The sequence below is a fragment of the Pieris napi genome, chromosome 3 (genome assembly GCF_905475465.1).
Source record: "Pieris napi chromosome 3, ilPieNapi1.2, whole genome shotgun sequence".
NCBI classification, from domain to species: domain Eukaryota; kingdom Metazoa; phylum Arthropoda; class Insecta; order Lepidoptera; family Pieridae; genus Pieris; species Pieris napi.
In genome coordinates this window covers 11,975,592-11,999,326 of record NC_062236.1, presented here as the reverse complement: position 1 = coordinate 11,999,326, position 23,735 = coordinate 11,975,592, and the positions used below count along the sequence as shown (strand labels likewise).

The window sequence follows — 23,735 nt, the reverse complement described above, 5'->3', positions numbered from 1 at the left end:
CTTGCCTATTAAATTGACAAATGATCATGAAACAGATATAGAAATCCGAGGTCACCTAACAAGGTTGTAGCGCCACTGATTTATTTTATACCCAATACTTAAATAGATACTTAAATAGACTTCCATAGACCACCAAATTATAATTATCTGTTCGTTCATCGTTAAACTTCAACGTGAACGATGAGACAAAAGACAACCCTATTGAAAACAAATCGTTATTTGATTCAAAAGCGTTCTTATTCAATTGACTTATAGTATATAATAATTTTATGAATATATATTAGCAAAAAACCGCGCAGCCGCTTCCTTAAGGCGTTAACCGAGCCATAAAAATGTCTTCTAGAGTCGTATTGTTATTATAATATACTTGTTTTGATATGCAATGAGGAACGCGTATCTAATCAAGAAAAATGGGGTCGTTTAATGAATTAAATTAATTAAATATTTGTGTAAAGGGTTTTTATAATACACCAAACTAGATTTAAAGTGAATTTTTATTATATCTAGAATATAGACACTAGACAACTAGATAATGTAGATTATATTCGTTACTTTTTAATTGATCAGTAGTGTTCATGCTATTATATTCGCGAAGAATTCGAATGAGAAGTGTCTGAACTCCTAGGTTGGTTTTTGCAGACAGAATTTGAAAAATTCTGCTGATTTTAAACCTTGGAGATGAATGAGGGACGACAACGTTGATATTCTGTAATAATTTACTCTTCTGTATTTGACATTTAACAATTTAAAAGATGTTATTTTTACTTTAACTTATTATTAAGGAAAGTTTTAAGTAACTTGGCAGACTGTTGTAAAACACATAAATATTTTCATCGATATTAGTACAAGTTGTAAGAGCAAGATAGCCTATTCACTGGACCATTCAAAGTAGCAGCCTTGCGATTCTGTAACTCACTTTTCCGCTGTGAGAGTTCGAAAAGTGAGTTACAGAATCGCAAGACAGATAAGCGAACCCTAGGTACCTACGTATCGAAATATAGATAACACCTAAAAACACATAAGTTTCCAAATAAAATTAGAATATTTTTAACCAAAGCACAATACTTATGAATAAATTCTATAAAAACCACGTTTTCTTTACCGTTAAATTAAAATTCGATTTAAATTGATACAAAGCGTTCCCCAGGTGTATGTGCAATAAATCACCCTGCTTGGCCTATGACCTCCTGGTTTTAAGGATTAGGGTCTTGGTTCCCAGGCTAAGGCGGTCTAATTTTGACATGTTAACTATACAAATGAATGGATTAAATTTTAAACCAATTTCGAAAAATTTCTTATTAAATTATTGTAACATAAATACTAGTCACTATTTTAATTTTATTTTAAAGTTTACAGTTTTACTTTTAAAAGCGATATCAGTTTCTTCTTTTTTATTTATTTCAAATCAATTTGAAAAAAAAAAGTACTCATAGATAAATCTAATTTTTTCGAAACAATTGTTTCGGTTTTGTTAGCACAAAAAGTTCTGTCTGCCCCTTATTACAAGGATAGATTTGTTTAATTTCCAAACATTAAATACCTATTTGATTAAAAAATTCCCGTTCTGACATGACGTATTAAAACTGGTATTCGATACAATTCAATGTATTACAGTCCCCTTAACAACCATGACGTAGAAAAATTGCCAAATATATAAAAAACGTTAAGTAAAAGTTCCCAGCACTGAACCAGATTAATTCAAGTCAATTTTAAACTATTGTAAATCCTAGAATTTAAAAAAAAAGCATTGTTCATATTTTTCTTACGCTAGACTAAAGTTTTTTTTAAATATTAACTTCATGTTAAGATAAGAACTATGATAAGAATCTATGGCTTTATGTAATAATTTACTTTTCCTACGAACACGACATTTACGAGTAAGAAGACGCAAAGAGGAGACTCGCCAAGATTTCCGAGTGTCAAACACGTCTGTTTTTAATCTGAATCTCGTCCCAGTTGCTTTATAATACAAAAAAACTACCCTACCGCACTGTAGTAATAAAATTTTATGCTTTAATTATTAACTTTGGTTTACTGACTTCTTAAGTGGGAAGTTTACGATCTATTCAATAGCAATAAACTTACACAAATATTTTTGTTAATTGTTAAATTATTTACATAAAAAGATTGTAAACTATTTTAATTATTCCATTATTGAAACTTTAACTATATCATTAAATTTATGTGTGTGTAACAAAATAACTTTTGAACTGAAAAAATTGCTAGAAGAATTTAATTCTCTATAGCTTCCATTGTAACATTAACAAATATGTATTTATCTATATATCAAATGCAACAGCAAATAGTATATAACAAAAAGCTCTTTACATTGCATGACTTTGAACTTTATTTATGACTTACTTACTAACTTAAGAATCAATTACCCTTTCAAATAATAATAAGCAATAACTGTCGTGGAATCTAATTCCCGCCCCTCAATATAGCATCGTAAATTTCCCATACACGGACGACATTGTTGTCAGAAATAAATCATAGCTTACAAGAATAAAAACTCCTTACACGAAACCTCAAACGACTCTCGCCTCTATGGATAAAAAAATAAAAACGACTTTGACAGATGACCTTCGAACTCCATTTTTGCACTTCCTTAAACAATGATAAGGGAACAATGGCGGAAGATTCGGATTCTGCTCCAGATTGTATAACAATTGTGTATTATTACTCCAATTTTAACAATTGAGAGACAACAATACTTATTAAGGAACCCTTGGAAACGCTGGCATCTGCTTATTTTTTAACGTCTTGTATATAGATCCTATTCATATAGGAAGTAACATTGAATAGACTTTTAAAGTGCAGCCAGTTACCAACATGTCGCTTTTTAACCAAGACAAGCAAAACCTTAAAAAAAACAAATTTATTCAAGCAAGCATGAACAAGCAAGGCAATCGAACAAACTTTTATTTTTACACGACTAATATTTATAGACAGTTTTATAAGAATTGTTTTATAAAGATGTTGATTTATGTTTATGAGCCGGAAACGGGCGAATCTTCAATAGTTAGGTTTACTTTGGATTAACAACAGACTATAGTGTATATTAAAAGACAATAATATGATATAGACAATGTAAGAAAAGGTTAACTAAGTATTGAAACTACTATAAATCAGTTTTATTTACAAAATAATTACAGTTTTTAAAAATATATATGATTACAAGAAAGATTTTACCTTTAAAATAATAAGTTGTAGTTTGTTTAATGTTAAATTAAATTTATCTATTAATGTACTTAGTTGACTTACATTATGTTTCGTTTTCTTAATCAATGTAATCTATTAAGTCTAAGAATGTTCCTTTATATAATGTATAGCTGTAAGATTACTTATAAATAAATAAATTTAAGAAATAATTATACAATTACCAAAAATGTTTATCTTGTTCATTCGTTATCAATACATTCATTAAATTTTGTTTACCCTTTTAAGCATTTACAACACTTATCCAAGACGTATATAAGGCTGCTGCCTTAATAGAAATGATTTCATAACATTAAATTGTATATTTACAAAATAATTAATAGCTAGGCGATCTACTTTTTTACTGGTTATAAAACGGTAATCTTTAACTACAACTTATAATCTATGAGTAATCTAAGCACCGTAAAAGGAGCTGACAGCTGGTACATACTTTTTCCAATCAAATCAGGTCATGTTACGAAACACACGTAGGAATTGCGTAAAAATATTGCGAGAATATTTTACTTCGATTTTCTGTTATGACTATATTTTGCTAATATGTTTTCCCGGAATTAAGTTATGTACTAAATTGTACGGGTAATTATCATAATGCCTATTTTAGCTTTTTAAAGGGACTTTAGGGCCATTTTAGGCAATCCAGCTAAGTCTAGGCATACGATTGACAAGCTAATTAAACCGAAGTTATCACATTTGGCTCCTGATAGGCCATTATATCTTTAATCTTATCGATATTATATGTTGGCTCGCCATGTAAGAAATTTGATTATCTCTTCTCAATCTAATACATACGGAGAAACAATTGCTAATTTAATTATATATTCGCGGTTTGCCCTTATATCTCTTGACACATCATAATGAGTGGGTTATAACCACTCTGGTGACATTAATAAATTCAAAATTGACATTACCAAAGTGTTTTGCTAGTATTTTAGTGTTAATGCGATATTTAAACACGATTATTGAGTTCTACATACAATTAGTATTATAATTAGCAACTATGTGCTTTATCATTTGTTGTTTTTATATTAATTTTAATAGTTCAAAGACCTCCAAATAACGTACAGTCAGTATGTTCCAGTTATCTTTAACTTTAATCTAATACAGCCATATGGTCGCTCTAGCGCCATCATAGATTATGAAATTTTTATGTTAATTTTAGCAGAAAATTTAATGAACAGATCGTTATCAAATTATGAACAAATTATTTTGACTATACCTTTTAAATATGCTTTTGTGTCGCAGTCTTTTTGTTTCGCTACATTACAACTTAGTAATTAGTGTCATAAATTGTGAGTTATTATAGAAATGTTTCATTATTTATTTGTCTAGTATGACAGGATACGTGGACTGCTGTCCACACAGTTGTATTGGTCTTACTCTGAAAATCCACGAATGGTATAAGGCTCACCATTTAGCTTATAAATAAAAATGATGGCCAAGAGTTACAGCGACACATTTCTCGTCTTATAACGAAGAGGTTTCTGTGCATATGCTGTATTTAAAATTAAATAAAAGCCTAGTGATGGTCATGTCATGAGAAGCCAAATAATATGCTTTACGTCATTTGTTTATTATTCTAATAGAGTATCAATAGAATCTTAACCATAGAGATTCTTTATTATGCAGTGTAAAGTTCACTGCATAATAAAGAATCATTTCCTTCCTTTAAACTCAACCTCAAACTCAAAATATCTTTATTAATGTAGGTAAACAAGTACACTTGAATTGTCAGTTGTAGTTAAATTAATTGTAAATTTACGTTTACTACCAGTTCGCAAGTCAAGGACGTAGAGCGGGTATGAAGAACTGGCAAGAAACTTTCCGCCACTCTTTTTAATCGCCAAGTATTGTCATACAAATTGTTTGAACTGGGGGAAATCAATCCCAAGGATTAGGATCATTTAAGTATTCCTCCTTGTAGATGAGACTTGTATTGCGAATATAAAAGCGTGGAAAGCACACGAGCAAGCAGAAAACTCACGAATTTTCCGAACATGTCCTTTTTGCTGTTTATATGAGTGTTATGACAGTGTTTACGAAGGAATATATTAGTATTACGTTAAGTAAAGAGTGACCACCTGTGTTTAGCAGGTGGGTCTCATGGGAAGTAAGAACAAGGGGTATGGTAACTACACCCAATCGTACATTTATGTACATTATGTACTAAATGTACATGTTAGTTACTTTGTTATTAACAGAGACCAAACTTTTTAAATTTGTTCCGATTTTCTTTTTAATAATTTTTATTATTACTTTGTAGGTTAAAAAAATTGTAAATATGAAATATGTTTAATAAATTCAGTATATTTCGTACTGTAAAAACCTATGTTTTTAGCAGAAACCCCAATTAACATTTTCCTTCCTTTTTTGTCTTGAAAGAAAGTTCCGTCGACTAATGTAAGTCAAAACGATTTTCATATAAGCGTAGGTAATTTTATTCATACCTTAAGTTTTAGGGCCCTTAAGGAAACTTACTGAAGGACCCTTGAAACATTAGCTTGTTACAAAGAAATCTCTGCGCACGCGTCTGCTCCCGCGCACAGCTGCGGTCTTATACAAAGTGCCTAATTTAAATAAAGATTTCCGTTTTACTTAAAACTTGGGGTTACTAAAATTAAGTAAGTGCGTGCTACTATTTCACCATGGCTACTGCTGATAGAGGACAAATCTTTATTTTTTTTTCTTAAAAATAATAGTTAATTGCTTGGAGATGTCATGTGTAACATGGTGTAATGGTTGCAGCTCCTTACAAACATGTTGTAAAACAAAAAAATTGGCGATTAAAAAGAGTGGCGGAGAGTTTTTTGCCAGTTCTTCTCTTCCTACGCCCTTGATTTGAGAACTGCACTCAATATAAAATTAGAAGTATTTAATATGTATTTCTGTATTGACGTTCATAAGTGTACATTATTTTACCTAAATTGATAAATGATTTTGAATTTGAATTGTAGCTAGTACTTTTTTGTATGTACTCGCTGACCCGGCAAACATTTTTTTTGCCATGTATGTTTCTAGGAACTATCTACAATAATAAAAAATAGGGGTTGATCGTAGAGGGGTGAAAATTAGGGGATGTGTGCATGTTTGTATGCTGTATCATAAAAAAATAAAAACAATTAACTCCCTTTAATCATCCCTAGGAAGTTTATGCAACTCCCAGACATCAACGTTACTTCTCACTACAGTCAATGATGGACTCAATAATTTATAAACCCCTGAAAAACTATTGCTATTTTCACTCTCTAAACGTACCCTAAATATCTAATAAGAAAAATCAATTTCTATATAGCTATTTTAATTTGATTTTTTTGTTGACAATTTACTTCAGATATATTAGACCCCTGGATAAACTGGGTAATGTTATTTAGCTGTTAATTAAACGCTACCTAAAAAGCTAATTGATCCACAGATAACAGATAGTATGTTAGTATATTTTTTAGGTATCTTTAATATATGACTGGTAAACTAAAAAAACTACTAAACTAATTGGAAAAAAAGCACACATATTTAAAAATACAAATTCGAAAATCAATATGGGCCAAACTCTGCTTTAAGTTGCAATCACTTCAAAATTCAATAGCTCGTTTATTTGCTCAAATTGAAATTAAGTCTAAACAAAAATTGATAGTTATAAGTGATCTATAATAAATATTCCGACAAACATAGTTCAGTACAGTAGTGCTCCTTAATTAATGACGCATAAAAATGCATATTTACAGGTCTGTCATAGGCATAGGGGGTGGAATCTGAATTATTCATGAAACGCCACCTGACAGCAACCGACATATTTTACCTAGTTACGCATAATCACCAGCAAAACCAACCACTCCGCCGGTCGAGTACTTAGGAACAGCGAGAAGTCATACAAAACGAATGAATACAAATCTGAATTTTCTCATGAGTCGCAAAATGTTGCTCACACCTTGGTAGGTTTAATAGAATTTTATTGCGTTTGTTAGTCGAAGCACTTTTAGATAGCCTCTGAGATAACTTTCATTAAAATTTCTTACAATAAAATATCCGTTTTGGCACAAGCCGGTTCTCCTTTCATCCTGACATCACTCCTTTTTGTTTTGTACTCTGTGACACTCTTATTGCAAAGCTATTAAGCACACATTTACTAGTTTATCCTGAATTTAATGAATTAACATTCACCAATATGGCTAAACGTGTTCTCCTTTCAACGAAATGTCGTTGACGCACGATCTTTACAATTCTAAATTTGAAATTCTTAATCTAGACCTTATTCCGTTACGCGTTCAGGAATTGTACTATCGAATTCCGAAACCTATGTTCAAGACGCTTTGTTCTCGGACCCCAGGTTTTGGGAGTCGAGACGTGCATGCGATATTAAAAAATACTGCGAGAAATCTTTAAATTCAATTGTAATTTGAAAGAAGGGAGACGGATAATGGATCCAGTCGTACGCCCTGTTTTTGCGGTGTTGTATTTAGTTCGCGAATTCTTCAGGGTCGTTTTGTGTACACACTGGTTTCGGAACGCAGCATGTGTCTGTCAGACTATGGTTTGTAAAAAGCGCGCCAAGTTTCTAATTACACAGTCAATTTGGTTCAGCGGGAAGTATGAATTATTGCCTTAGCGTAACCGAGATGAAATCGGCCGTTTTTAAATTCCAACAAAGGTTCGTTTGTACTGAACTTTAAGGAATGACTTTGCATAATGACGCTTTAATAGCTTTAGACTGTGATTAGGATGTTTATTGACGGAAGATTGACCTTATAATTTCCTAAATACGGTGCGTAATTATACACTGCTTTTCTTATTACCTTTATGAATATTTAGTTTAGAGGGTTTTATGTAAATTATTAAGTAGGTAATTTACGGGAGTTAATATTTGAATAAAACGCATTTACAGAATTAAATATTAGGTGGTCTGAAAAGTTCGCAGGCGCAGGCGCATGCTTTTAGTTAGCCCTAACATTCAAAAGTCACTTGTATGAATTTGACAACTATCATACTATGTGTGTGACTATAGTAGTTTAAGTGTAGGAATTTTTGTTTGTTTAAAAGATAAATAAAAAGGAATTTCATGTATTAATAATATTGCTTTTTGTCGAATAAAATATAGGTAGGTAATAAAACATGCTAATAAAAGCAATTGTAACCATGCTTTTCAGAAATAAATCGTTGACTAGTGCGTCTTGTAAGCGTGTTAGTCTAACGGTTTTGTATTTCAAATATAGATCACGAATAAGAAAATAACCATAGCTAATCTTAGATAGTCAATTACAAGAATCACGACTTTGTTTGATGCCCGTGAAATTGTTTCATGTCCACATTCCATGTAACTGTGATACAAATCGCCATCTTGTCAACACAATTGATCTATTTTGTCTACGTTAGATTTATTCTAGGATTGATCAGGCTAGAATATCTGGTTACGCGTGTGTAACGAGGTTTCTTTTATTCCCCCATTTTTATACAGCATAACTTAATTTTATATGCGAATAATAAATAGTTCAATGTGTATAACTAAACCACGAAACTGTTTTATTTCACGTGAAGCTTGATGTGCTTATTTATTAAAGCAATTGGCTGTTTTAAAATTCTATTAATGCTAATGGAAATTCGTTTATTCGCAGAATCGCTCTTCAAAGTTTCATTATATGAACGATAAATACGTAATGGCTTTATCAATTTTTTCTTCATGATTAATAAATATACATAATAAATATAGTACTATATATACAACAGTAACATATACTGTTTAAATAACCGATTAATTCAATATTCCTTCATTTAGCAAGTTCTCACAGCCTTGTTTTGGGTCTTGAACAACTATTGTTTCGTCGGCAATAGAACTCATTCTTATATATATATATATTTCGGATTGTACGCATTGTAATATATTTTAACATAATTGAGGCTTGTTTTAATTTGTTACAGATTCAAAATGTTGAAGTGGGCAGTGTATGGCAAAAAAGGCCAAGAGATACACGTTAATTCAGAGAATGAACAAGAAGATCTAGTAATTAATAACAGACCATATGATGACCGGCTGCGTAGATCCTTAGATGCTCAATCAGTTAAGAAGACAAAAAAACCAAGTAGATATCAAAGAAGATCACTAGGTGCCGCTGCTAGGAAAAATAGTAAACATGTCGATAAGGAAAATATAAATTACATAGGGCACACCCCTAATTATTATCGAGAAGGGTTCAAAAAACCCGAAAATAATGCATTAAAAGACGTAAGTAATATTACTCCTACATCTGTTACACCTCATTTTGAAAAGAGAAAGATCATTTACGATGAAAAAGAGGTATCAACGGATTTACCACCAACACCACCAACGTATAGTAGAAGAGTACGTGAAGCAAAGAAACGTAAACTTGAAATGGCCGCTTTCAACAATAATGAAGTATTTTCTAGAAACAGCATCGCTTATAAATCTGAGAGAAAAATTAAGCTTATGGATCGCAGTCATCTCAGTGGATCAACTTTAAGTCACAGTGTCTCTGAACCATCATTAAATGATCTTTCAGACAGGTTAAGTGCTACTACGGAAAGCAGTAAAAGTTCGATAGCACTCGCCAAACAAATAGATAGATTAAAATCAGTATGCACGACGAAAAGTGTAAACCAAGATATTGCAGAAATTGAATACGATAAAAACTTAGTTATTAACTGCGTAGAAAAACCATTAGATAAAACTCGTTTAGAAAAATCAACCCTTCCTATATTTGGGCATAGAATATTTACTGATAACCCTTTATATTTTAATAAAAATGATAACGATTTAATTAATATACGATCGCTTAAGAGAACGAGAAAAAAATCGAATGATTTTGAAAGTTCATTTAAATCACCTTCCATTGACAAAAAAGATACACATGCACTGTTGAGGGATGGTTGTTCACCAGTATCTATTACACCATTATCTGCTAAAATTGCTGCTTTAAGGTTTAGTGCTATGAGCACGCATACAAAATCTCAAAGAGTTAATGTCTATCCCCATGAAGAAATAACAGAATATTTCCCAAAAATTGAAAATCCCTTTACTATACCAATCAAAGACGAAGAAAGTTCAACTGAACTGGAAAATAAATATATATTAGGTAAAGATTCCGTGGGGAGTGTTGCAGAATCAACGGTTTCTACTACACAAATGGGCGATATAACTCTTGAAAGAATGATAGAAGATATAATTAAAAGTACAAAAATAGTTAAATCTAAAAGAAGAATACTGCAAAAGGAAGCGGATGAAAAAAATATAGTAAAAGACCATGTTTATCAAAACGATGTATTTGTTAATCCTCCTAGAGAGGTGAAAAATAATATAATTAAAGAAGCAAAATGCGTTAATATTTCCAGAGAAAACTCACCGAAAACAACACCCACTAAGAAAATCTTACCACTTCAAAGAGATACGGCAAAGCTATTGAAAAATGTCCCAATTGGAGGATATATCTTAGATGATGGTGACGGTTACAATGAAAGGGAAGTCAAAACACCGGACATTGATGTGAAAGCTAAAGAAAGATATATTGAATGTTTTAATAGATCCTTAGCGCGCTCACGTTCAATGAACGATTCTATGGACAGCCCAAATATAAAAAACATGTCCTCTGAATCGACGCCAGATTTACACACCGCTCTTAAAGAATTTGGTAACAATAGATTAAGAAGACAAAAATGTATACGAAGAAAGAAGTCTACAGTCAGTAATGATAGTGAATATCAACGAGAGGCAAAATCATCTCCTCTCTCTCATGAGATAGGCTTACCAAGCCCGGATTTGCAGGAGAAATCCATACGTACTGTTCACAGTGAACCCAGTAGCTGTGATCCAAATCATTCCATTTCGTCAACTGTGTCTCATAGTAGTCTAAAACCTTGTGAAGCACTAAACAAAAGATCAAAAGAATTATTTGGTTTGACTGAAACTGGTATACCAAGTCCAATAACTCCTGCTCCAAACTTAAAAAGAACAAGCAATAATCTCAGTGAAGACAGAGCACATAAAACTAGTAAACTGTATGAAGATATGCTTCCAAATGATTTAGCGACGCCGGTTATAGAACATCGTTCGTCACGACGATGCCTAACATATTCTCCTGAAGAGAATAGTATTAGTAGTAGCGAAGAAAAGCGTGGAAGTATTGCAAGTAATCGTTTAGAAAGGAGTGCAGATCGATTCCAGGCTTTGAAGGGAACGATTGATTTAGAAATTATTACGAGAGACGATTTGATAGATGTACACGGTGAGTGGTGACTATCGCTCCTTTCTTATTAATTGTTTACTATTTTTTCATTGATTAGATAACTAAATGATAATTTAATTACAGTGATCCGGTGTCGAGACTTACAAAGAACTTCAGGAAAAACGGATGAAATAAACGCATATGCAAAGGTAATTTGTCTACCATTTTATGTTATCCATCAACAACACATTTATCTTAAACATTTTTGACAAAAGTTTTTCGCCATTTTAAAACTACATTCTAATGTGTCGACATTACACTTGTGAAATAATGCCATTCTGATAGGTTTATATTATAAAGATTTTTAGACATACTAAAAGAGTGCGTATAGAACTAGGCTAGGAAGTATGTTTTGAAACATAAAATCGAGAAAGTTTGGTCATAAAATTTTAGTATCTCATTTATGTTATTGGCGTAAATAACTTTACCGCTCTGTTACGGTTAATTTTCATTAGAAATCGAGTTCCATAAAAACAAAATAGACTTTTGTCTATTTTATTTTAAACAATTGACACTCAGATTCGATATAACACTTACTCAAGCTATTTAGCTAAAACTTCAATATGATTTCTTAATCAGTCGTTACATTTGAAAGAAATTAGTAAGATTAAAGAATTATTTTAGACTTAGACCTCTGGCAGGTAGAGAACATATTTTACATACAACGCATTAACAATATATATATACGCACGACCGCAAAAGAAGCACTTGGTATTTTTTTCCTCATTTAATTAGAATATGTTATTGTTGCATCATAAGTCTAAAAAACAGTATTTACTAAAATATACTTGTTATTACAAAACACTACATTACTATAATAATTTTGCACTAACTATCTGTATATTTATAGGTTGTTATCAGTGGTGAAGCAGAAAATCAGTCGCAGCGATCAATTTTCCAGCGCACTTCCGTTCTTTATGGAAAGAGAGAGCCAGAGTTCCAGAGACACTTGACGCTATCCCTGCCGTCTGCCGTCTATGACCACCAAATGCTCCACATCTCTGTGTGGCACAGAGACAAGAAATACAGGTACGAAGTCTGATATTATACTCGTATGTACAAAATTCACTGAAAGAAGATTTCAACAACTCAAGGACCTTCTTATTAAATAGTAGTTGGTTATTAGAAAATTGTGATCATCATCCACTGGTTGGTAACAATTATTTTCAGTACATAACAATTCAAAACCTTTATCACCCAATTATAATAATAATTTAAAAAAAAATAAAATTATAATTCGGTGTCTAGACCCTTGGTCCGTGGGGTCCTAGCGCTATAAGGATTTAGCAAAGGAATAGCAAAAAGGTTAGTCGACATCACAGGAGACCGAAGAGCTGGCAGCTATCTCGGACAAATATTTAGTCCAGCTATTCAAAGGGGGAACGCTGCCAGTATCTTCGAAACATTGGCTAAAGGGACTCCTCTTAATAATATATATAAATTAATAATCAAAAAAGGAATAAGGTGCATTTTAAGTAATGTAATGTAATGTGTGTGTTTGTGGTTGTAAACGGCCCTGGCTCAGAATTATGAGCAGACATGTTCCATGGCACAGGTCATTCTGTCAGATACCACAACGGTTAGTTTAGAAGGTTTTCGAATTACTCCGTAATCCAAAAGGAACCTCCACACATTCTCCTTGACCTGTAATAGAGGGCTCATCTAGAAATGATATAAAATTCATAAGAACACCGTTAACTGTATAATTAGAGTGAATTTGTTAAAAGAAACATAATTAAATAGAATGTTAGTGAGGGGATGAATACGTTCACTAGGGCTCCCAATTTGTACAAAATATTACTAAAAAATACCCATAAAATAAATATACAAATAGTCTATGTTAAAAAAACACATTTCTAATTTATATAATATAATATAATATAATAATATATTTTTTACACATGACATTGATTTGTATTAAAACGCCAATAATGCTTTGAGAGAAAGAAAATTTTCTGTCAATCAGCCCACGTCTCTTCTGTGTTGATTCATTATTAACAAGATTTAAGTAAAATAAAATACGAAAGCCTTACAAATTCAACATAAATAATAATTGAGATATTTCAAGTCAAAGTCAAAATCATTTATTGATATAGGTATTACAATGTACACTTATGAACGTCAAAAAAAATACTAATTTTACATTTACTGCCAGTTCTCAAATCAAGGGCATCGAACGGAAGAGAAGAACTGGCTATAAACTCTCCGCCACTCTTTATCATCGCCAAGTTTTTTGTTTAACACAACGTTTGTAAGGATTTACCATTACACCATGTTCCACATGACATCTTATGTAATAAATAATAATAAAATAAATTAAAAACAAAGATTTGTCCTCTATCTATAATAACACGTTACAACCTTTTGGCCATTTAATTATGAATACAGTATTGTCTTTAATTTCGTACGGAACGGACAGTAGCCCTGTTCATACATAAGATATAGGGTTACGCGCAGCGTTATGCGCACAGCGATCGATTTCCAAGCGTTACCCGGCCAGTCGTGGGATATTCACTGTAACTACGCCCGCACGCTAAAATCCTAAAAACCTAAGTGTTGTGTAGTGTGTGTTTGTGTAAAGGATTTTTTTCTTGAATCTGTAAGTGTTTTGTGTTGTCTATGAATCGAGCTTTTTTGAAAATGGAACGTTCCATGCTTTATTTAAATAATAACATTCGTAATTGCTTGGTAAAAACTGAATTATGACTTTATTATTAAAAAAAACACATGGTTTTGCAAGTTATTAAATATATGTTAACCTTAAATTATTTATTCTTAATCGATGTTAGTATTCCTAAATATTATAAATAAACTATGTTTAAATTAATGATTTATAAGTGTAACAGTTTCAATGGCGGTTTCCAATATTCGGCTTGCCTAAATTGGTCCACGTTTCTCATCAGGTAACTTAACTATACCTTTTCACTTCAATCGCTAATGAATAGGTCTATAAATCAAATGAGGTTTTACTGAAAGTCAAAGTCAAATCATTTATTTTAATTAGGAAGTCAAAATCACAAGTTAAAACGTTTAAAAAAATTACTAGTTGACCCTTCGAAAAAGGTAGTTTCATATGGTGAAGAATGATAAAACTCCATACTTACTCATTTAAAATAGTTTATATTTTATTTCATATATTTCCTCCTGCCCTTTTGGCTCCTATTACATAAAAATCAGACATGTGCCATGCAATTGCATATAGTTCCATACAACATCTACATGTTTGAATATTGCCTTTCTCCTTTGGTATATATGTTTGTTCTTCACAAACATGAAAGCTAGATCCAGTTTTCTTATGTCTCTCTTTCAAATATTGATTTTTATTATCCGTATACCACAAGGTAACGTTTAGAGATAAAAAAAATATATCTACACGTTACTCATAATGTCTCTGTTTTTTTTAAACGTGGTAAAATATATGATTAAGACACAATCATTTATTATATAATAAATGTAAAATTAAGAAGAAAATATTTCACCGGAACAAACAAAAAATCAGTTCTTCGCTAAAGGCGAGTTGATATTTCACTTTTTAACGATTAAACAATGTTTTATTACCTTCTAGGGAAATCTGACTTTTAGTCCTGACATATCTTGAACTATTTTTATAACCCGTTGGAATAGGCCTCCCCCTAATTTTAAACTCATAAACTCAAAATCCCAGGCTTAACTAGGACAACGCTGCGTTTGAACTCATTTTAGCATAAACAAAATTCAATCATCAGATTGCTTTAACCAGACTCGTACGCATGATCTATCATTGACTATAGACCCAGCTGAAGACAGTATGCTGTCTTCACACAAGTGCGTCTCACAGCAATTACACCGGTAACTCAAACTCAAAATTCATTTGTTCAGTATAATCAGTATTATAAGTTACAATTAAATTAAATAGCTGGAGCAAATTATTTTTAATTCCAAGCTTCTTTATCTTCTAGGTAATCCAATATTTTATAAGCTTTAATATGAAAATAGAATTCTGGTGTTTTGTGGCAGTCTATTACTGTCGATAACACTTACATTAAAGTTTCTGGATAAATGCCAATGTATTCATACGTATACCTATTTGCTTAGTTAATCAATACCAACCCACTGGCCACTACACGTCATGGGTCTTGGTCCATATCTTTTTAGTGGGTGATCAGCCTTCTATGGCTGATATACCTCGATTGTTAGTCTATAAGATTTTACCGTTTAATAATTGCAAGAAGCCAACAGAATTGTGGAACCAGCTGCCCACTGAAGTTTTCCGAACCAATTCAACTTAGGGTCCTTTAAGAAAAGAGCGTACCAATTCTTAAACGCATGGCACTTGGCCTTCTGGCAATGTGAGTGTCCATAAGCGGCGGTATCACTTGACATCATCAGATGAGCCTCCTTAAAAAAATATACAAATATAACCATTGGTACAATACCAGGATTCAAACGCACGACCTCAAGAATTCTAAAGCTGATCTATATTAACAAAAGGTTCATAATAAAAAATCTCTACTCCCTCCGTATCATTATTAAATTTTTTGCAATTGCCTCATTAATATAAGTGCCAATTACCGCAGTCAGCGACTTAAGAAGTTAAAACTCGCGATTCAATGGACTAATTACCACTTCATTTTATAAATATACAAAACTGCCGTATTAGAGGATTTCCTATAATTATAAGATCTTCTGACCATTCAACAAAAAATAAACTTTATAACGTAAATATAAAAGATTTACAACATAGAAATAACTTATTACTTAGATAGAACTTACTACTTAGTTAGAACTGATTACATAGAAAGAACTTACTACTTTTATAGAACTTATAACTTAGATTTATATTTACAAAACAAAAGTGTTATAGGCGCGAACGGCCTCCACAATAAATATATAATTAAACTAAATATATACAAGAGAAAAATATTACTAAACGAATCTGGAATATCATTGGTTAAGTAGGAAAACCCTCTATTGAAACATTAACTGCTAAAATAAATATCGCTACTACAAATAATGTTAACATCGCGTTAATACATTTGGGGTAAATACAATGTTAGCGAACTCGATTAAGCTTAGACAATATTTTGAAACAATACCAACAATGTGGGATTTGATTTACCCTTCGGTGAACATTGTAGCCAAATTTGAACGTTTTATCATTATGATTTCTACAGCTCATTATATAATTTTATTAAAAGCGTTATTTTATTAATTAATTAATTTCAAGAGTTCTAGAAAAATTTAAACAGCTTATTACTATTTATCCTACGTAACCTAAATGCTAACATTGCACACATATTTAATTGAGCTTCGTAAGCCTGCTACGAGATACATGCTACGACGTAGCACAATTATAGACATTTAGGGAAATATTATATTTAATCAGAGTACAATGAGCACTGACAAATGTGTCAAATTAGTAAGTGACAATACTGAGCGCTATTTTTCAATTATAAATCTTACCCTACATAGGAACTAACTTTGAGTTTCATTTTAAAGCGAAAAATGGTTAGAAAATTACCAAAAGATTTAATTTCATTGATCTTTACTTACATTTCCAGCCCTCGGTAACACTGTCAAGCCCCTTTTTACGATACAGTGGTTTTACTACCCATAAAGTGTTAGTTAAACATGGGCCAACGCTGTATCGTAAACAAAGGCATTATTTCGTTGGGGAAGCCACTGGAGTTGGCTGATAGCACCATTAGGTGACTGACGACGCTGAATTATGACTTTTCACTCGGGGTTATTAAATACTAAGTTTATAATATACTAGCTGACCTGACAAACGTCGTTTTTCCATGTATATCATTTATAATAAAAAATACTAGTTGATCGTAGAGGGGTGAAAATTAGGGGTTGTATGTATTTTTTAATGTTTTAATCATAAAAAAATAAAAATAAAATTTATCTAAAAATTTAAAAAAAAATTGGGATGGACTACCCTTAACATTTAGGGATGAAAAATAGATGTTGTCCGATTCTAAGGCATACCCAATATGCACACAAAATTTCATGAGAATCAGTCAAGCCGTTTCGGAGGAGTTTAACTACAAACACCGCGACACGAGAATTTTATATATTAGATTTAATTGTCTAAAAGACATAAAAAATTATTTCCCTGCCTTATAAACGGTGAATTTATGAGTTTGTAAATTCATTCGAGTTCCTTTAGAATGTTAGATAAAATATAGTGTATACAAGAGTGATTTAAATCAGGTCAAACCGCAGTCATAACGCCCTTAATTAGAGTAACGCAGAGCTTACATACTAAGCTTTTCAACATAAAAGTAAATAAAACATTCATAAGAATATTTATATTTCTCATGACGTAGTTTTATAATTCTGCATGAAGTTTAAAACTGATACTACGAAATAGTCCGGGCTTAAATATAAAAAACTAGCTGCACTAAGTGGTGATATCCTGTTTCCGGCGTTTAGTTTCCGGTCATTTTTCAATGTTTGTTAATATATAAATACAACCTTAATATATATGGTACATTATCTTTCTTTCGACAACAATTTTATTTAGAAGACATAAAAATAAGGTTCGATTAGTCGGAACATCTATACAAAGGAATTACAATGTTAGCAGTAATTTGAATCGGATTAATTTAACAGAAGCTTTTAGTTGGAAATGTCAATTTATAAAGTGTCTGTCCGTCGCTTATGTAATTGAAGCGCAGTACAGTTAACATTTAGAACCGCAAGTTATAATTAAAAGTCAAAGGGCCTTGACTGAAGGTGACTGCGGCAAATTGTGTTTGTCTGTGTCGCTTTTACGAGAACTTTATATCGAATGAACTTAAAATAATAAACATTTTTCAAAAAATAACAAATTTGTTATAAACATCCAAAAATACACTTTCCTTTGTACTAAAAATAAATCAGTGGCACTACAGCCTCTTTAGGTCTTGGCCTCAGATTTCTGAATCTGTTTCATGATCATTTTTAAATCTAATAGGCAGGTAGGTGATCAGCCTCCAGTGACACACGCCATCGACTTTTTGGGTCTAAGACATGTCGGTTTCCTCACGATGTTTTCCTTCACCGTTCGAGCAAATGTTAAATGTGCACATAGAAAGAAAGTCCATTGGTGCACCGCGGGGGATCGAACCTACGACCTCAGGTATGAGAGTCGCACGCTGAAGCCACAAGGCCAATACTGCTTTGTTCTGTTCCTCTGTACTAGTGAAGATTAATATATATAAAGGTATCTTTTACTAGAGTGATATCCATACGATAGACTTTTCAGATTATGAAGCCTAATTATTAAAATTTTCTTAATTAAATCCCTAAGCAGTGATTTAATAATCATATAACAATAATTAATTAATTTGATTTCTTTAATTATCACTGTTGACATTTTAAATAGATATTTAGAATATGCCGAGTGAAAATAATTACCACGACAGTTACACTAAGGGTGGATATAGTTCGCGTGAAAACTCGTGACTTCTGCCCCCGGTTCCATTAGCAGTGGCCCAGTTCTCGAGTGTGGGAAGTGGGACGTCCTGTGACGTCATGATCTTGAATGTGAGGGCTTTGTGAAGATGCTCTTTTGTTTATACAAATGATTGCGCTTACAGCTTTTCTGTACTGCGATGCAGTGTTATAAATGAAGAGATTTTGAAAGAGTTTTCAAAGAGAAGTTAAATTTAAATTGCTTTTGAATTTTACGTTGAATTTATTTACGTCTTTTAACAAATTTAGGTCGAAAACACAAAGATAATATGAACCACGAAATCTTTACAATACCAAAGATTTTTCTTTTTATATTTTTTCTGAAAGATATTTGTGGCGTTATGATCTTTTATTAAGACATAATTTTAATTCAAAACATTACATTTAGTGCTTATAATTCGTAGCTTCAAGTGTGTTCTCTTTTAAGTGTGAAAGATTCTTGGCACACGGCCATATACTCGTAATTCATCCTAACATTCTTTGACAAATGACACGATAAATGAAACAATTTTGTCACTATAGGCGCCAGTTTTATGGCATACTTGTGTTTTAAAGTAAAGAGTTTAGTATGTACGAGTAATTATATATATTAAATGTATTTCGTACATAATATTGATGTTTTAAAAAGAAATAAATTACTAAGTTAATTATTAACTTATAAAGTACAAATACAATTAAAAGTTATTGCATTTCTGGCTTCCATACTAAGTAAAGAATTGCACAATCAGATTTTGAATTTCCAGGTTATTATGATCCTTTTTTTTGTCTTTTCCACCCAATTTCCATGTCTAAATTTCATTTTACATTATTGGGATAAAGTTTCGAAATCCTTACATATTAAACATAAAGTTAATTTTCTATCAAAATTTTAAAAGCTTCCAATCCTTCTTTCTGCGTTAAACAACTCGTGGTTATATAAACTAAGCGGGAACATTTATAATAAGCTCCTATATAAAACCATACCAATTTACAAACAATAGGAAAACATTATAGTATTGAGTTAGAAAAACAAAGAAAAACTTTCAAAGATCTTGAAAATTGTATACAATTTCCACACGGAAAACCCTCGTCAATAAAAGGCAATTTCTTATGATCGCGTGTCGACGGCTATTTGTTCGCAGTGTTTTTTAAATAACTAATAAGTATATTTTCCTTATTAAATTACAGAAATACACTCATTACTAGAGCAGTGTTGGCCTAGTGGCGTGCGACTCTCATCCCTGAGGTCGTACGTTCGATTCCCGGCTATGCACCAGTGGGCTTTCTTTCTATGTGCGCATTTAACATTCGCTCGAAGGGTGAAGGAAAACATCGTGAGGAAACCGACATGTCTTAGACCCAAAAAAGTCGACGGTCAGTGTGTCAGGCACTAGAGGCTGATCACCTACTTGCCTATTAGATTGAAATATGATCATGAAACAGCTTCGGAAATCTAATCCCAGACCTAAAGAGGTTGTAGCGCCACTGATTTATTTTATTTTAATTATTGAATTTACCTTTCATTATCGACGACCAACATCTCCATTGATTAACATATATTAAAAAGAACTCAAATTTCAGTTCATATAACCATGTCATTCATCTCACAAACCGTCGCCGGACTGAGTCACCCACGACGCGAAGAGGAACCGAGACAGCACTGTTCCCACCAGCATGCCCATAAAAACTTCTTATCCCGAAAGAATAGCTTGCCCGAATGGGATCCTCCCGAAACTAGAGATAGAAAGAACAGCCTACCAGTTGAGATTAACGATACAAAGGAGAGTGTAGAAGAGTGACATCACAGTCAGTAAGTGCCCTCTTGCTGTCCCCAGTCACTCTAGTTGGCATGGATGCACCTCGTGGAAGAAAGGCTTTGAGGCAGCCCTTGCATGCTTAGAAGCTTAGTGTCCCCAGGCACCGGCCTATAGATGTGTTGTGATCAATGTTAATATAAGAATGTTTTGAATGTTGGAAAGATGTACCTATACCAAGTTTGTGTTGTTTACTAGATGTATTCTACAAAGTGTTTCAAGGAATTTAGGATTTGAAATCAGTGTTGGCCTAGTGGTTTCCACGTTTGCCTCTCATCCCTGGCGTAGGTTCGATCACCGACTGCACCAATGGAGTTTGATGTGCGTCTTAACACTAGCTCATGCTGTGAAAGAAAACATCGTGAGGAAACCCAAAAAGTATACGGTGTATGGCACAGAAGTTTGATCACCTACTTGCCTTTTAAAAATGATTACGGAACTCATAGAGAAATCTGAGGCCCAGAGCTAAAAGGTTGTGCAGCCATTGGTATATCTGCTATAAGTCTGGAGACCACCATAGCTATTCGTAGGAGCGGGTTTTCTCTCTTACGACGTTTTAAAACGTCATCAAAATGTTTCGTAAAATAAATGTGCATGTTATTTTGAAAGCGGCTTTGAACAATCAGTTGAATAAACTATATAATAGATTCATTAACTTAACATTGTCGAAACTGAACGGAAATTAGACTAAAGAGCTTATCTATGTTCAAGCGTTGGAATAGCAAGAGAGAATTGGGTATTGGCGGAAATAGACAGTAGAATTTGCCACATTTGGTAAAATGATAATTTTAGTCATGTAAATATAAATGAATTACAATGAAGAAAGGAAATGTCATCAATTGTTTACGTAACAAGTCTTCCGACTGAGCTTATTCATAAAGCATGTATGTAACATATACACACGAAAGTTTCAAAGCCAGAGACTTCCAAAACATACAAGATTCAAGACAGCATATTGCAAAACTTTTGATATTGCTGAAATGGCGTACTTGGAAATTATCGTATTAACCAGGCAAGGTCAAAGAAAATTTACCCTTGCCTGTTGAACTATTGATGCATGCAAGTGCTGGCTAGACATGCAAGGGTCAAAGACCTGTATAAATAATTCATATGAGTTACGTACGGATTTTCAGGAGATCACATAATTCAAAGCGTTTTCTAGTATTCAATATTACGTGATAACGACGATCTGTGAGGCATAAGAATCTGTCTAAAGAACCAATGAAGTGGATGACGAGACTTAATACATATTTGTATAAAAATACTAGCTGACCCGGCAAACGTCGTTTTGCAATGTATATTATTTCTAGGAGACATTATTTTAGTTAAATAAAAATAACTATCTACTGTAATAAAAAATAGGGGTTGATCATAAAGGGGTGAAAATTAAGGGTTGTATGTATTTTTGTATGCTGTATCACAAAAAATAAAAACAAAAATGTTATCTAAAAAATTAAAAATTAAAAAATTTAGGGATTTGAAAGATAGATATTAGCCGATTCTCAGACTTACTGAATAGGCATAAGAATCGGTCGAGCCGTTTCGGAGGAGTATAACGAACATTGTGACACTACAATTTTATATATTTAGAAATAGAGCCTATGCGAAAGAGAACAGACGTGGCTGAAATGCTGAAAATGTCATTTCATAATTCCAAAAAAATCATAGACTTTTATTTTTTTTCTATTAAGTGTCAAGATTACTATAATGACGTATCAGTGTTATAAAAAACGTAATAGCACTTGTGACCTCAAATCCCACGACGCTTCTTCCGCACAGACAACTTGAGATCAAAAACCCATTAATCACATTCTCCTCATGTGTCAAAATAACATCAACATAACACATTTTCATCGTTATAGCAACGAATTCTTTTATAACAGATTACCAGGACCCATCAAGAATATTAGATGGCACAGCCTTTGTCAATGTCTGTCCTTGAATGAAAAATTTCAGACAAATATGAAATTCATAAAATACTAGCTGAGCCGGCAAACGTTGTTTTCCCATGTACATTATTTCTAGGAAACATTTTTTTACTTCAATAAAACTAACTATCTACTATACTAAAAAATAGGGGTTGATCGTAGAGGGGTGAAAATTTAGGTGTGTACCTATGTATTTTTTAGTGTCACATAATAAAAAAAAATTTTTTTTTGGGGTCCACTCCTTATCACTTATGGGTTTGAAAGATAGATAGTAGCCGATTCTCAGACTTACTGAATATGCATAAAAAATTTCATAAGAATCGGTCGAAACGTTTCAAAGGAGTATGGGAACGAACATTGTGACACGAGAATTTTATTTATTAGATGATAGTGAGACGATGACAAGTGGCCGGATGGGATATCGTTGATCCCTTGGAAGACGGGACAGGCTTTGGGATGGGATGTTACTTCTGTGGTACGAACTTGCCCCGACTCACCTCCCTCGGACAAGCAAAAAAGCTGGGGCGGCCGCAGAGTAGGCGGAAAATAAAAGACCGCTCAAATATAGAGTCTATCCTCCATCTCCGATTTTGTTCCCTTAGGAGTAAACCCTTGGGCCGTGGGGTTCAAGTGCACAGGCGCTAATTAAAGATTTAAGTTGGTGTCTGTTAGAAAGTACCGGTGACCCCAGAGCTAGTGCTTTCCTCGCTCAACGAATAATATCGCAATACAGCGAGGAAATGCTGCCAGCGTTAAAGTTACACTGCCACAGGGACCAAACTTTTTTTTAAATTAAATTTTCTTTTTATTGTTTTTATTATTACCATGGAGGTTAAAAAATTGTAAACACTGTATATTTGTTTGTGATAGTGAGATATACTTAGTGCTTATATCAACATTCCGAGACATTTATTAAATAATTTAGCATAATAATGGAAAATCAACCTAATCAAAAAAATACTGAAAGTTTCATATAATATTTGCTAACAGAATGTTAAGAGATTTTTAAACACGGAGAACAGAGAAAAGTGTCATTAACATCTATCAATACACTTTGTATATTTTAGACTTCGGGTTGGGCTTGTGACGTCAAAGACTGTTAAACTGAATACACAAAACTCCAATTG

The 23,735-nt window shown here is 32.6% G+C and overlaps 1 protein-coding gene across 7 annotated transcripts in view; it reads left to right on the top strand.

Moving 5' to 3' along the window:
• Positions 1 to 23,735, top strand: part of LOC125063402 — a 63,410-nt gene that overhangs the window by 3,785 nt on the left and 35,890 nt on the right. For 5 of the 7 annotated variants that reach the window (XR_007119512.1, XM_047669827.1, XM_047669826.1 and 2 more), the window contains exons 2-4: positions 9,127 to 11,444; positions 11,529 to 11,593; positions 12,295 to 12,473. Coding sequence is in view for 4 of the 7 variants with exons in the window: in XM_047669827.1 (XP_047525783.1) it covers positions 9,134 to 11,444; positions 11,529 to 11,593; positions 12,295 to 12,473 (2,555 nt within the window). In the remaining 3 variants the exon portion in view is untranslated. Of the gene's footprint in view, positions 1 to 9,126; positions 11,445 to 11,528; positions 11,594 to 12,294; positions 12,474 to 13,917; positions 14,044 to 20,447; positions 20,677 to 23,735 lie in introns of those variants that run through there. The other 2 variants (XM_047669832.1, XM_047669831.1) reach the window with 2 other exon arrangements.